Consider the following 13,208-nt stretch of genomic DNA (forward strand, 5'->3'; position numbering starts at 1 on the left):
CCAAAATCAAGTTGCACATCAGTGCCCATAGGACCAAACGGCTCACAAGGAACATCCGTGCGCGTAGGATCCAGGGGATGCTGGACCACTGCACAGCCTAGCAGTCAATCTTGCACAAAACTGTGACCCTAGGGCCAGTCACCTGGCACCAAGTCCAAAGAATAATCAGGTGAGAGCTTGGTCTGCACAATAACAAAGAAACAAGCAATCTTGGTACAGGTCAGCATGTTTAACAGTAAGAAATACCGTTCATGGGGCAGCACATGTGCACTAGAAGACTGTCTTTGCTGTCCACCATCCCTGGTGAAGGGTGTGTAGAGCTTGTGAGGACACTCTGAGTCAGGTCTTCAGTCTTTCTACGCTTGGTTAAACAGACTCCACCATGCAGGTAATTTTTCTGCCAGCTGTTGGCTAGAACTGCAGGGCGTTGGGTATGTCTTTAGATATAGTGGTGGCCTACGTGGAACGGGCAGAGCTCAACTAGGATTTTAGCCTCCTTGTTCAGTTTCTAAACTGGTTCTCCCACCATGGTTGGACGCTTATGTCTAAGACTCTATGTAGCCTGCTGCCGCTAAAGCTACAAGCACCTTCTAGGCATAACTTGCAATATAGCGACATGGTGGAAATACAACCTAAGTTTTACGACTGCTGTACTGTTTACAGTAGTAATGGGCAGAACACAGCTCCAAAAGTCCAGGAAGGCGTTGGGCCGATCCAAGCATGTCTTGTCGTTTGAGGGTTTTTCTGTTTGCTGAATTTAACCAAGGGTTCTGTGCTCCTTCCAGTTGGGTTGCGGCTGACTTTCTTCTAGTCTTGGAACGCAGATGTGTGCTTCAGTCAGCGCTGGCCTTTGCTGTGCTAGTGCCCTGGGCAAAAAACACAATTTGGTTCCCCCTCCGAATGCACCCCCACACCCTTCTCTCGTCTAACTCCCTAGTGAGGGCCTCAGGCAGTCCGGGTGAGGGGAAAAGGGTCCCAAGTACTGAAGACCACATCACCTTAAAATGGCGCAGAAGTCCTCACCCCATACAATCCCATCAGACAGCTCCTATATTGAAAAGTTTCTGGGGCATATCCCTTGAGACCAAATGGTGGGGAAATCCTTTTGGATCACCCCTGCGCAGGAGACCTCGAGTGCCGCTTCAGAGCACAGGAGTTGGTATTTAGATGGCTCTTGAGGTGAGGGACCACTTATACCACCCAAAGATCTAAACTTTGGTTGACCGTTATCATCACAGGACAGAAACATAAAATTGTGGGTTTGTACAGTTGCAACAGAGTGCTATGGTCTTTCTGACTTTAAATATGATATCCAATAGTTCTCTGTGCCTTCAAGCATAGAGCATAATATTTGTTTCTTTGGCACTTAGAAGGTAACCTTTCTTGAGCTCATGAAAGACTGAGTCTGCCTTGCATGATTTCAGCTCCGGACCTCCAGACCAGCACATTTGGCAGGGGTGAATGTTCAGCTCACGGAGCCATCCCGTTAGTTAATGATAATTTCAGGTGTGGTTGTGATGTGCAAAGTAGCTCGAAAGTTGTCTTAAGGGAGTCACAGCATCCCTTTTACCATAACATTTATGCATCTGGGGGAGATGAGTGCTGACTGGCTACAGACCTGGGTGGCTACCCTTTCCATCTGACCTAAGCAAGCCCAGTGACCTTGTGCCCGACTCTGCCCATGTCGTCACCCCCTCCCAAGCACCATCAGTGGAACAGGAACAATTCTCAGGGAGGGGTGCTGAAATGATTTTAAGAAGCATGATGTAAACAAACAGTAACTGGCCTCTGATTATTGGTTTTCGGGGGGGCGGGGGGATGCAGTGAGGAAACTGAGGTGTACACGGAAGCACCATGCGTTAGGGGCCTACGGGGCATCCGTTTCTTGCCAATGCTGCGCATTCACCCAGGGACACACGTGCATCTCACACATATTACCTAAGTACATATATACACGCCTCCCATGGAACATACTCTTACAAGTGGATATATCAGACTAACAAGTCATGTCGCATTAACGCTGCACAGGCAAAACGACGCACATACACAACACGCGCAAAACAGAAACAAGCAATATATATAGGCGCACGAGTACACCCTAAACACGCTTCACACATGCACCATCTTGCTCAAGCCACAACTTAACGCGATCACTCTGCAGTCTGTGGCACCATGTGCTTGTTATGCAGGCCTATGTGAGCGCCCCCTAAGGGTGGAGACAAGCCGGAGGGTTCATTTGCAACAGCTTGAGCGGCTCAGATAACCTGATGGGGTTGTACTAAGCAGACAGACAGATCCATCATTCAATAACCAGCCAAATCCTCTTAATAGTCAACCCCTCCCCTTTCGTCCCCTCACACGGCTAGACCCTCAGCCTCCGCCCCGAGCAGCCTCTGTCCGCTAGGACTCTTGCACAGCGGGGTGCACACCACCTGCCACATGTACTGCGCACGGAATCATTTTAGTAATGGTAATTGTGACAAGCAACTTGCAAGCACGTGCCTTTCAGCTCATGCATTAACTCACTGAGACAGTTTTGAGGCAGACTGCATGCCACGGAATTGTAAAATGCACTTGCCAGTTGGGCACTGGGAGCAGTAAAATGCCCACATGGCAAAATACTCGATGTGCCCCAGACTGGAGGTGGCACAAATAACGGGTTGCTTTTAACACCTTCACTAAACAGCTGCCAGATGGCCAGGAGTGAGGCCTTTAACGGTCTGTTTACTACGTGCTTAGAAACTTGTGTTTCAGACATCACTGTATTTTTTTTTAACAAGTTTGGTCCGCTTGTGGAACCTGTGCTATCCGAAGGTGAGTGAGTACACACGCAGTTTCACAGAAGACTCGGGGACATAATGTCCTTGTCACGAGATGTCCATTTATACATAGATGTTTTGAAGTGGATTAGTCTAAATTATTCAATTGGAAGGGATCCGAAACTACAACTCCCAGAATGCATTATGTTGCTAAAGGTAACCTTAGCTCTCCCCTGATTGTCATTGCTGTTTGTGTTGTGCGTACACAGGAGTCCCTCGGTGCTGGCTGCCCTCGTGGCGCGGTTGTCAGGCCGCGCTCTGTTTACCTCTGCGGGCTCCAGCCCAAGGCCTCGGGTGGAGCACATTACCTCACTCACTGGGAGAGGGCCGTGTACTCCCGGCCTATTGCATTATTTACACGGGACGACAGTTGGTGCGCCCTTTGTGGCGCGCTCCAAGGGGTCCGGGGTCGCCTGGATGCTCCACAGGGTAATCTGACCACAGTCTGAGCTCACGGCTTCCAGGTCCGGCCTTTAAACCCCGTCGCCCTGGTTGGCTTCCGCCTGACAACCGCAGCTCGGCGGTAGAGACCTCACTTTTGCCCTCGCCGGGCGTGTCGGGGGAGGTTGTGTACTCCACAGACCTGCTGTGTGCACTCCACAGACCTGCTGTGTGCATGTACACAAAGACGCATAAACAGGCCTGTGTTTGTTTGGCGGTGTCAGTTTCAAAGTGTGTGCCTGTCTGTGGCTGGCTGGCAGCTTGGGTGGAGGAGGCGCTGCACGCCCAGCACCAGGCCTGGGGGGAGGCGCTGCTTTATTTCGCATGAATGTTACATGGCAGCTTCAGTCGTAACTTTAATGCTGGGGGGCTGTGGCTGGCCAAGGTCTGGTGCAGCCCACCCATAACAGACACGCTTCCTGTGGTTCCTGTTTTTTGCTTCTTCCCTGTTGGAAGTAGTCTAGCGGAGGTGAAGGGCGAGGGGGCGGAGTTCCTCGCTCACCTTATAGCGAATCCTATTTATAGCTCCTGTTTCCTCCTCGCTGATATAACTGAGCGGGTGAAAGGAGGAGCCGGTGCGGTTGCTGGCACCATCTCTTGGGACTCCTTTCTATAGTTTCGTGCGAATTCTTGTCTTAAGCAATTGTAACAGAGGTGAAGGGCTGAGCAGGTGGGGGTTCTTGGACACCTGTCGATTTCTGTTTAAAGTCCCTCTTCCTTTTTCCCCTCGTTAGCCTCGCCAGGGGTAGAAAGCGCTACATGAAAACAGCGTAGCGGTGCTGAAAGCGGCCAACAATGCAACAGGTGTAATGCGACCTAGCGCCCCGTGTCTTTTTTTTTTTTTCCTCTACCAATCCAGGGGATGGGGTTTGAAAGGCTTTGCTTGCATCAGGACCTATTGCACCGTCGATGCACCACTGATCCCGTCGCTCTTCGAAGCACTGCGGGTGAAGGGCAGAGAGGAGGGTAGCGAGTGGAGTCACTTGCACACCTGGGATCCCAGTGTGTAGTCGCGCCCCTGTTGAAAGCAGTGCCGTGGATGTGAAAGGGGGAGCAGTTGAATTCCATAACATAGCATTTCATTCCAGTCCTCAGCTCGTTATCTCGTTGGCCGCAGTGCTCACAGTTCCTTCTGCCCCTTGCCTGGGCAGGAAGCAGTTCGAGGAGCATGTGGTTGTTTTCTTTGGCTGCCCGATTCCTTCTGACAGGGATGCGTTTTGGCTTCCCAGGCGGTAGCCTCATTCCTCGATATTAATTTTGAATTTTTTTAAATCACTGTTTTGTTTACTTATTGATGTGTGACACTTTGTCACAGGTGAGTCACACGGCCCGCGCTGTGGGGAGCAGGTGGCGGGCAGGCACTCCCCGGTGCCCTCCTGCGGAGGCCACGCGTGCCTGTCGCCTGGCCCTGGGCCGGGATTGGCTGGAGGCGGCTGTGTACCTTGTGGTGAAGGAGGCTGGTGATGGACAGCTGGGAGTGCGCACAGTCCCCACATGGCAGGGGGAGGAACAGGAGGCATCTCTGGAGCACGGGAGACCGCTGGCAGCGCGGGAGCGGGTCAGGGGAGGCGGTGCACGTGTGTGGAGCATCCTTAGCGCCGCACTGGAGCATGTTTGGCGGTTTTGAATATTGTGTGCACGCGTTGGCACGGATTGCGCTGGGAGGCAGCCTGTCTGCGGTCGGTGGCTCCAGGGCTGCCCCAGGGCAGGGCTCGCTCCGCTCGGAGTGGCCCGGAGAGCATGAGACTCCTGCGCCGGGCACGGCCGGCTCCGGGATGGGCATGGTGCCGGTGCGCGCTGGTGCAAGGGCGCTCTGAGGCGGCGGTCGGGCGAAGATGAAGAAGGACAGCTCCTCGAGCTCCCTCCGGCACAAGGGCCCCTCGGGCTCCCTGTCGCGTGCCGTCAGCTGGCTGAACTTCTCGTCCCTCAGCAGGCAGACCAAGAGGCTGTTCCGCAGCGACGGGGAGCTCTCCGCCAAGTGTGGGCCGCAGGAGGAGGACGACGAGAGGTGGACCTACAAGGCTGAGAGCCACAGAGGTGACCCCTTTCATTTCTAGCGGGCAGGGTGGGCATTCCCAGGAACACACTTGTAGCTTCAACGCCGGCCCTTGTGTGAGAGTGGCACCGATGTCTGTGCCAAAGCCCACGGGCACTTCAGGCTCGGCTGTGCCATTTCTGTGGGCACGGGAGCGGAGTTTGACCAAGTTCATCCAGCATCGCTTCACTTCGAGATGATAAACTATTTATTAAAATAATTGAAGACAATGTTTCACGTTCGTGTGGCATCTCAGTGAGTTGAGCACTCGTTGCAGTTGTCTTTGCAAGTTGCAGTTGCAGGGTGTGTCGTCCCCTATCCCCCACCATTTAAAAGTTGATAAAAGGAATAGCTTTGGCATGTGTGGTGGTGTTTACAGCGGTGTGATGCCGCATACGTGTTTTGGCAATAACGTATTAACGTTTTTTGTTGCCCCACAGTTGATAACGATGGCTCTTGTGATGTGCATCTGAAGTGACGATGTTTCTAGTGCAGGGAATGACCTTAGACCTGCCCCCGTTTTTTGTAAAAGGAGCTCCAGTGTGGGAGGGGTGAGGGGCTTCCGCGAGCTGCTTGCACAAAAGGAGGTGCGGCCCCTTTGTGCAGCGCGCAGACCCCGCCGTGCAGTGAACGGGCGCTTGGAAGCTTGTATGTCCCGGCGCTGCTCGGTTAGCGGTCCTCGGGGGCTTGTCATGGGTGTGCTGTACTCTCTGAGATATCCGTACCTTAAAATAAATACCGCGCGTGCTGCCTCGCAGGCTCTGTGGTAAACAAAGTATTTTACTTGTGTCTAAGCAGCTGAAGGCGGGCCTAACGAATTCAAAGTGTTTGCCACGGAAACCGGCTGCAGGCGTTACACAGGTGCGCTGTGGCCCGGTCAGAGACACAGCAGGCTTGAGGGGGAGCTGGTCTTCAGGCCGAGGGGTGTGCGTGGTTTTGTTGCCACCTGTATGCACGTGCGATGTCGGCGTCATGGTGTAGGGGCGTGCAGCCATTTCCAGTGAGCGTTGTGGAATCTGATGTGGGGGTGTTAAGCGAACACACGTGTAGTGGTACAGAAGCAGTATAGGATGGGCGCTAGTGGGCATATTGAAGCTGTGGAATGCGCGCCTAGTATCTGGTCGGGGAGGCGCTATGTGTGGGAGTTGAAGCAAGTGCTCCCCTGGCTGGCATGGGTGAGTGGGAGTAATGAAGGCCAGCTGGACACAGGTGGGGAACTCAGGCCTGTGGGGGGTGGTCTGTGTGCAGGAGGGGGGCGGATGCTATTGAGAGGGCCCGAGAGCAATGATACCCCTTGATTGCTTATCACTATAGACATCATTACCAGTCCTGGGCCTTCATTCCACAGCCCAATTCATTCTGGGGGTTGTTGTCCTGGCTCGCCTCGATTTAGCTGTTTGGACTACATTTCCCCATTTTCGTTGTGGGTTTTACAACAAAAGATTCGATCGGATAACAGCGTTGCTGATAGGAAGCCATCCTGTAACCTTTGATTGTGCGCGCTGGTGGTGAGGGCCTGGTTGGCACTGCCAGGGCGGCTGTGCTGTCTGGAATGTTGATAGTTGTGGCTAAAAATATGGCAGGAAGTGAAATATACAGGAAAACAGGTATTTCGTTGTTTCTTAATGATGTTTTGTGAGGGGTCTTGAAGAGGGGAATCGTAGCTTTTGGTCTCTAGAAGTGTGGTTGTCCAAAGTCACTGGTAGCAAAGTCTGAGATCACCATGAAGGGCTACACGTTTGGCATACTTGGATTTCACGCTAACTTACTGATTATGTTGTGATACAGGCCAAATTGAAACCTGATGTGAAAGTTGGCCAAAAGACGATTTATCCAAGTTCCTGTTGCGATGCTCGTGCACAGTGTGTTTGGAATTGTGTGACATCTCTGTGCTCGAGCATCGCAAGGGTCTCTAAATTTCACACAATGGAGTTTGAGAGGTCTCTCTGGGCCACCATTACAGCTATCTCATGATCTGCTAGATTGTTGTGAGCTTGGGTAGTGGGCTAGCATTGTCTTCGGGAAAGATGACCCTAAAACTGAAAATAGTTATCTTTGGAACTCAAGATGATGGCTGAAAAATTCCATTGACTGAGGGAGTGGGCCCTTGCTTTCCTTCTTTCATTAACCTCCTGAACCTAAGAATTTCTAAATCATCAGTGGCATAACCTGTAATCACATGGGTCCAATACTCTCCTTTTAGGGAATCCTTTTTGAAAATGAAGGGGGTGAGGAAGTTGGCAGACCCCAAAACACTGAATTTTTTACTCCCTGCTGTGATGTGCCCTAAAGTCACACAAGTTCAGTCAACAAGTTCAACATCTGTTGTGAGCAGGGGGACAGAAAACAGATGGAGCTGGGAACAGCCTGGAAAGGAGACCCCAAGTATGGCTTGGGTGCATCGTGTGATGCTAGGGTCCAAGGGTGGTTAGTGACTGGTGCTCAGCGCCTTGTAGGCCAGAGGCTGAGGGAAAATGCTAGAGGGTACTGTGGGCCCAAGGGGGATAGGTCTCCTAAAGATATAGTAGTTTGTAAAGAGTGTGATTATGAGTGTGAGTAACTGCTCCCGGATCTGCTGTCCTCCACTTGTCTTTGCTAAACACCTCTCCTCCAAAAGTGGTGAGACTCGGCTGGGTCTCGCCAACATCCAAGTTATTAGAGATGCCAGCCATGATGCTTAACCACCCAGTTCAAAGCCTCACATAGGACTGTTCGCAAGCTCCGTTTCATGGGGCGCGCGCGCGCGCGCACACACACACACACACACACACACACACACACACACACACACACACACACACACTTTCTCTCACACACTCTCTTTCTCTTTCTCTCACACACTCTCTTTCTCTCACACACTCTCTTTCTCTCACACACTCTCTTTCTCTTTCTCTCACACACTCTCTTTCTCTTTCTCTCACACACTCTCTTTCTCTTTCTCTCACACACTCTCTTTCTCTTTCCCTCTCACACTCTCTTTCTCTTTCTCTCACACACTCTCTTTCTCTTTCTCTCACACACTCTCTTTCTCTTTCTCTCACACACTCTCTTTCTCTTTCTCTCACACACTCTCTTTCTCTTTCTCTTTCTCTCTCACACACTCTCTTTCTCTTTCTCTTTCTCTCTCACACACTCTCTTTCTCTTTCTCTTTCTCTCTCACACACTCTCTTTCTCTTTCTCTTTCTCTCTCACACACTCTCTTTCTCTCTCTCCTCACAGGAGGTTTGGGCCACCAATCTGACCATTCCTCGATTTGCTGAGCAGCTTCAGCAAGGCAGTTTCATTGACAGAGGGTAGGTAGCCCAGTGCACTAGCCTAGTTCTACAAAGTGGATTTTATTGAGGACACTGGAGATACCGTTTTCCAGGAGATGGGTTCAGACAAAGCACCCGCTAGCTGTTAAGAAGTACTCTCCCTCTCTTGAGGACAGTTCTTTCTAGAAGAGCCAATATAGTTTCCCCCTACACACTGCAGGCCGCCATAGGTGGCCCACTGTGAGGAAGATTTAAGGGCATTTGTAGGGGCCACTGGGCCCAGGTGCTGCTTCTTCCTTCCACGCGGCCAGGTGGCAGCAGCGCGTGACCTGCATGTGGCGGGTGCCAAGGGAACAGAGTATTCACTGTGCAGAGGGGGATAAAAAAACAACTCGCTATTTGCATGCATTTTGCATGCGTCCCACCTCCCTCAGTCTCTCCCCTCAGGGCTTCGTGGTGTCAAGATATAATTGCAGTAAAAAAAAAAACCTGACAAGTGGAACAATGGCTTGTGATTATTTTAACCAGCGATTTTCTTTGGTTAAAGAAAAGTCCATGGGCATTTGGGGAGAGGTCTGGCAGGGGGATTCATTCTCCTTCTGACACATCAGCTGTGCAAGAGGAAAGAGGGCAAGGGCTTAGTAGAGAAGCCCCACCCCTCCCCCTCAGTGGGGGTTGGAGGAGGGAATTTCATCATCTCCAGACGAATCTCTTAGCCCCTTCGCCACCTGAATTATCAGACTGTAATCCCAGATTTAGCCATAAGGATAACTGAGAGGGCTAATTCAAAAAGAAAGCTGGAGCATGCTGTGTAAACTTTAGGTCACTAGTTTGAACCCGCATAGCGGTAGCTCAGCATTTCATCCTTCCAGTGTCTGTGAAATAAGTACCAATGACTTGCTTAGTAGCCACTGTGATTTGGGCCCCTTTAAGGCTCGTATAAAACACTACTGAAAACATGCCTTCTTATTACTGTTTGTCTCCTGATAGTGCTTAATCTAGCCGTTCTCCCACTCTATTTTTTTCAACAATTTATTTGCCCTAGGTGCTGTCCCATATGATCCAGTTGCATTTCATTCAAGGCTTCTGTTTTTGCTGTAGCAGGGCTTGTGGCTTTGTAGGTTTGGTTTTATCATTATTCTGGATATCGCAGCACTTCAGCTTAACGGCCTCCAGGCGCCTGGTGGGGTTACATGGAATCAGGGCTGGACTGGAAACCAAATTCAGCCCTGGGGAAAAAATATTCAAACCAGCCCTAGACCGCAGGAGGCCACTCTTTGAAAGGGGCCACGGGTGCTCTCATGGTTGCACCATGGTAGCCCGTGCAGCGGTGAAAGCAGCTTAGCCTGCAGCCTACCAGCGAAATGCTGGAGCAGCAGAATGGCCAGTTAGGCCCTGCATGGAGTACAGGCGTGAAGGCTCTTTCTTTCTGGGCCCTTGTGACTGTGATTGCCCAATGGCCACCGTTGAACCCCAAGTGCTTCATCTCTGCAGGAAGCGGTGCTTTCACCAGCCCAATATCCTGGACTTGTGAGACAGCATATCCCGTGGGAGAGGAGGGTCAAGGGACATCTAAAAGCATGAACGCTCTCCAGAGTGGAAGCCGCCAGCCTGTGTCCCCAAACACTGCTTGAATGCACAAATGTAAACCATAATTGACAGTATTAGGAAGGAAATCCAATTCAAGGCCACACTGGGGATCGTTCAATCAAGGAGTTGTGTAGAAGCCTCTTTTCAGTGACACTGCTGCTTTCGTGGTAGAGCAGCCTCCTGGCCACTCTCTACTCCCATTAGTAGCTGTTTTTTCTAGAAATGTTATTTGCAATTTGAGGTTAAATGAAGACTACCCACAGCAATCCTCTTAATACATTATTCAAACTTAGTACCGTGTTCTTTCTGTTCGAGTTCTCAATTACCCAACCACAGAGCTTATAGCCCGGCAGTCGACGATGTCCCTGCAAACCCCCAAGCCCCACCCGCCCCATCTTGCCCTCGTCAATGACAAAAAGCCTAAGTCCAGTTCCTTGGGCTGGGGCCCCGGACGTATTTATTTACACATACATACAAAACACATTTTTAAAATCATTTTATGCACAATAACCCAGAATTTTACATCTTGTTTACGGAATAAATTGAGACCTAGCCTTAACTGAGAAGCTAGCACATGGGATTTAACTAACCATAACTAGGTTGTTCCTGTACATCCACCAAAAAACATAACTGTTCCAAGTGAGATGGTTGGTTTTGGGACCCTTCCTCTTAAAAACCCCTGGTCTATAAAAGGACATGGATGGATCCCTCCTTATGGGAGGACCCCACCAATCACCCTCCCGTACTGGGAGTTCCTGTACAGGTGCCCAGCTGCCCTTAGGCTTCCTACCTCAGGCATCCACATTCCTCATCCCCCAACAGCCTGCGCTATCTTGCGCCAACTGCCCGTGCGTGGTTGGTTGCCAAGTATGGACCACGTGTCAGCAAGCACCCCAACCCCTGCAACATTGCAACCTTCTTTCGACTTTGGGCCAGCACCTTTAGAAGGTCAAGTGACACCTCTGTTATTTTGGTATATAAGGATGCCATACATGGACCTGAAATATCCCTACGGATCATGAAATCACCCGCCACAGGCCAGCATAGTTCACCTACTATCTGACCCACCTCTCCCCCCACTTCCCCCCCACCCCCCAACCATCCTGTGGACGGTGAACTAACCTCACCAACAAGTTGTCAAGAAACATTTTTTTTTTTAACCTTTCCTAGACAAGTGGACTCCGTCCTGCAAGAAAAAACGTTAGCCCTTGATGCAGACCTGAGGTATAGATGACAACCAAGCCATCCTAAACAACTTACCTACCTTCCTGTTAATCACTTAACATAGTTGTTGATAGCTCTGATCGACTTACCACCTCTCCAATTTAACCTGGAAACAATGTTTGACCATACAATCATGGTCTCAGGAAACCTTTTTGCAAGCCAACCAATCTCGGAGATAACCAGCTCAAGTAAGTTCTTCCTTCCAAGCTCTGTCAAATCATTGTCTCCAAGATGCACAATTATAATCCCTGGGAGCGTACCCCCTGGTGCTCCCTTATCCCCCCCCACCTCCCCCCAGGAAAATATTCTGCCCAATGCAGTACTCAAATGGGCCAAGAGCAGCCCTCCGTGACCACTGAAAGTCGGTTAATATCCTATTTTCTTTGTCCCTGCTGCATAATCACCTGTGGAATTGAAAGCCTTTGCACATCTCACGTAAGAGTGGCCCCACACTTGCACCTCTGTAACACTCCTTTATTCCCGTATTGACAGGAGTTGAGGAAGTATCCAGCGGCCGCATCAACTCCTCACATCTTAGTGAACTTAGTGGCGTAACCCTACAACAGGTTCAATCTCATGTAGCTCTTGTAGCAGTCAGGTTTCCACCTGTCAATCTTTTGCACTGCCAGCCCCACCATTCACATCCCCGTAGCAGCAGTGACAGCCCCAATCCTAAGTGAATGTGAGCCGTATTCAGTAGAGTCCAACCCCGCTGCCACCAGGGTGTCGCTAAGCACTCTACAAAACTGAAACCTTATGAGTGGTGTCCGGTCCTGAATCAAAAGGGGGCCAACAGTCCCTTGCGGCTGGTGGTCCAAAAAGGCTTCCAAATTCCTTAGAAGACATCATTCATTCCCGGGGCCCTATGTAGCAGAATGTGGTTGCCCCTATCCAGTCTGGTTGGTCTGAGAGCAGATAATAGTGATCGCCAAGGAGCCTTTTAGCCACTGAGTATCACTGCAGGCCACCACTCCTGCTGCCTTTATTTTTGACTACCAGCTCCCTTACCTTCAATGCCCGTAAAATGCAAGGGGAAAGGCTGGCTTGAAAAATCGGACTTCGTCCTGTGATTTGCAAATACCCTCTAAGCTGGCCATGAGGTCTCTTTATTACTGTTGGGCTCTTTATTACTATTTGTCTCTGAAATGGCGCTTAATGGCGTAACTTTGTTACACTATTTTTTCAGTTATGTCCCATTAGTAGCAGCCCATATTATTCATATGCATTTTCATTCAAGCTTTCTTTTTTGCTGAAATAAGGCCTGTGGTTTTGTAGATGGGGTTTTATCTTGATTCTGGATAGTGCGGCACTTCAACAGAACGGTCCTCCGGTGGAGTTAAATGGAACCAGGGCTGAACAGGAAACCAAAATCCACCTTGGTAAAAATATTCAAACCAGCCCTACACTGCAGGAGGCCACTACTAGAAAAGGGCCACTGGTGCTCTCATGGTTGAACCATGGTAGCAAATTCAGTTTTGAAAGCAGCTTAGCCTGCAGCCTACCAGAGAAATGATGAAGCAGTAGAATGGCCAGTTTGGCCCTGCATGGAGTACAGGCTTGAAGGCTCTTTCTTCATGGGCCCTTGTTACTGTGATTGCCCAATGGCCACCGTTGAACCCCAAGTGCTTCATCTCTGCAGGAAGCAGTGCTTTCATCTGTACGATATCCCAGACTTGTGAGACAGCATATCCGCTGGGAGAGGAGGGTCAAGGGACATCTGAAAGCATCAAAGCTCTCTCCAGAGTGGAAGCTGCCAGCCATGTCCCCAAACACTGCTTGAGTGCACAAAATTAAACCATAATTGACAGTATTAGGAGGGAAATCCAATTCAAGCCCACACTAGG

At 50.4% G+C, this 13,208-nt stretch overlaps 1 protein-coding gene across 6 annotated transcripts in view; it reads left to right on the forward strand.

Moving 5' to 3' along the window:
* NHSL1 (NHS like 1) overlaps positions 1 to 13,208 on the forward strand; it is a 409,363-nt gene that overhangs the window by 188,193 nt on the left and 207,962 nt on the right. For 2 of the 6 annotated variants that reach the window (XM_069234323.1, XM_069234327.1), the window contains exon 1: positions 4,771 to 5,297. The exons of the other annotated variants lie outside the window; for them this stretch is intronic. In XM_069234323.1, coding sequence (XP_069090424.1) covers positions 5,096 to 5,297 — 202 coding nt within the window. In that variant the 5' untranslated portion in view covers positions 4,771 to 5,095. Of the gene's footprint in view, positions 1 to 4,770; positions 5,298 to 13,208 lie in introns of those variants that run through there. 6 annotated transcript variants of the gene reach the window in all.

This window comes from Pleurodeles waltl, chromosome 5 (genome assembly GCF_031143425.1).
Source record: "Pleurodeles waltl isolate 20211129_DDA chromosome 5, aPleWal1.hap1.20221129, whole genome shotgun sequence".
NCBI classification, from domain to species: domain Eukaryota; kingdom Metazoa; phylum Chordata; class Amphibia; order Caudata; family Salamandridae; genus Pleurodeles; species Pleurodeles waltl.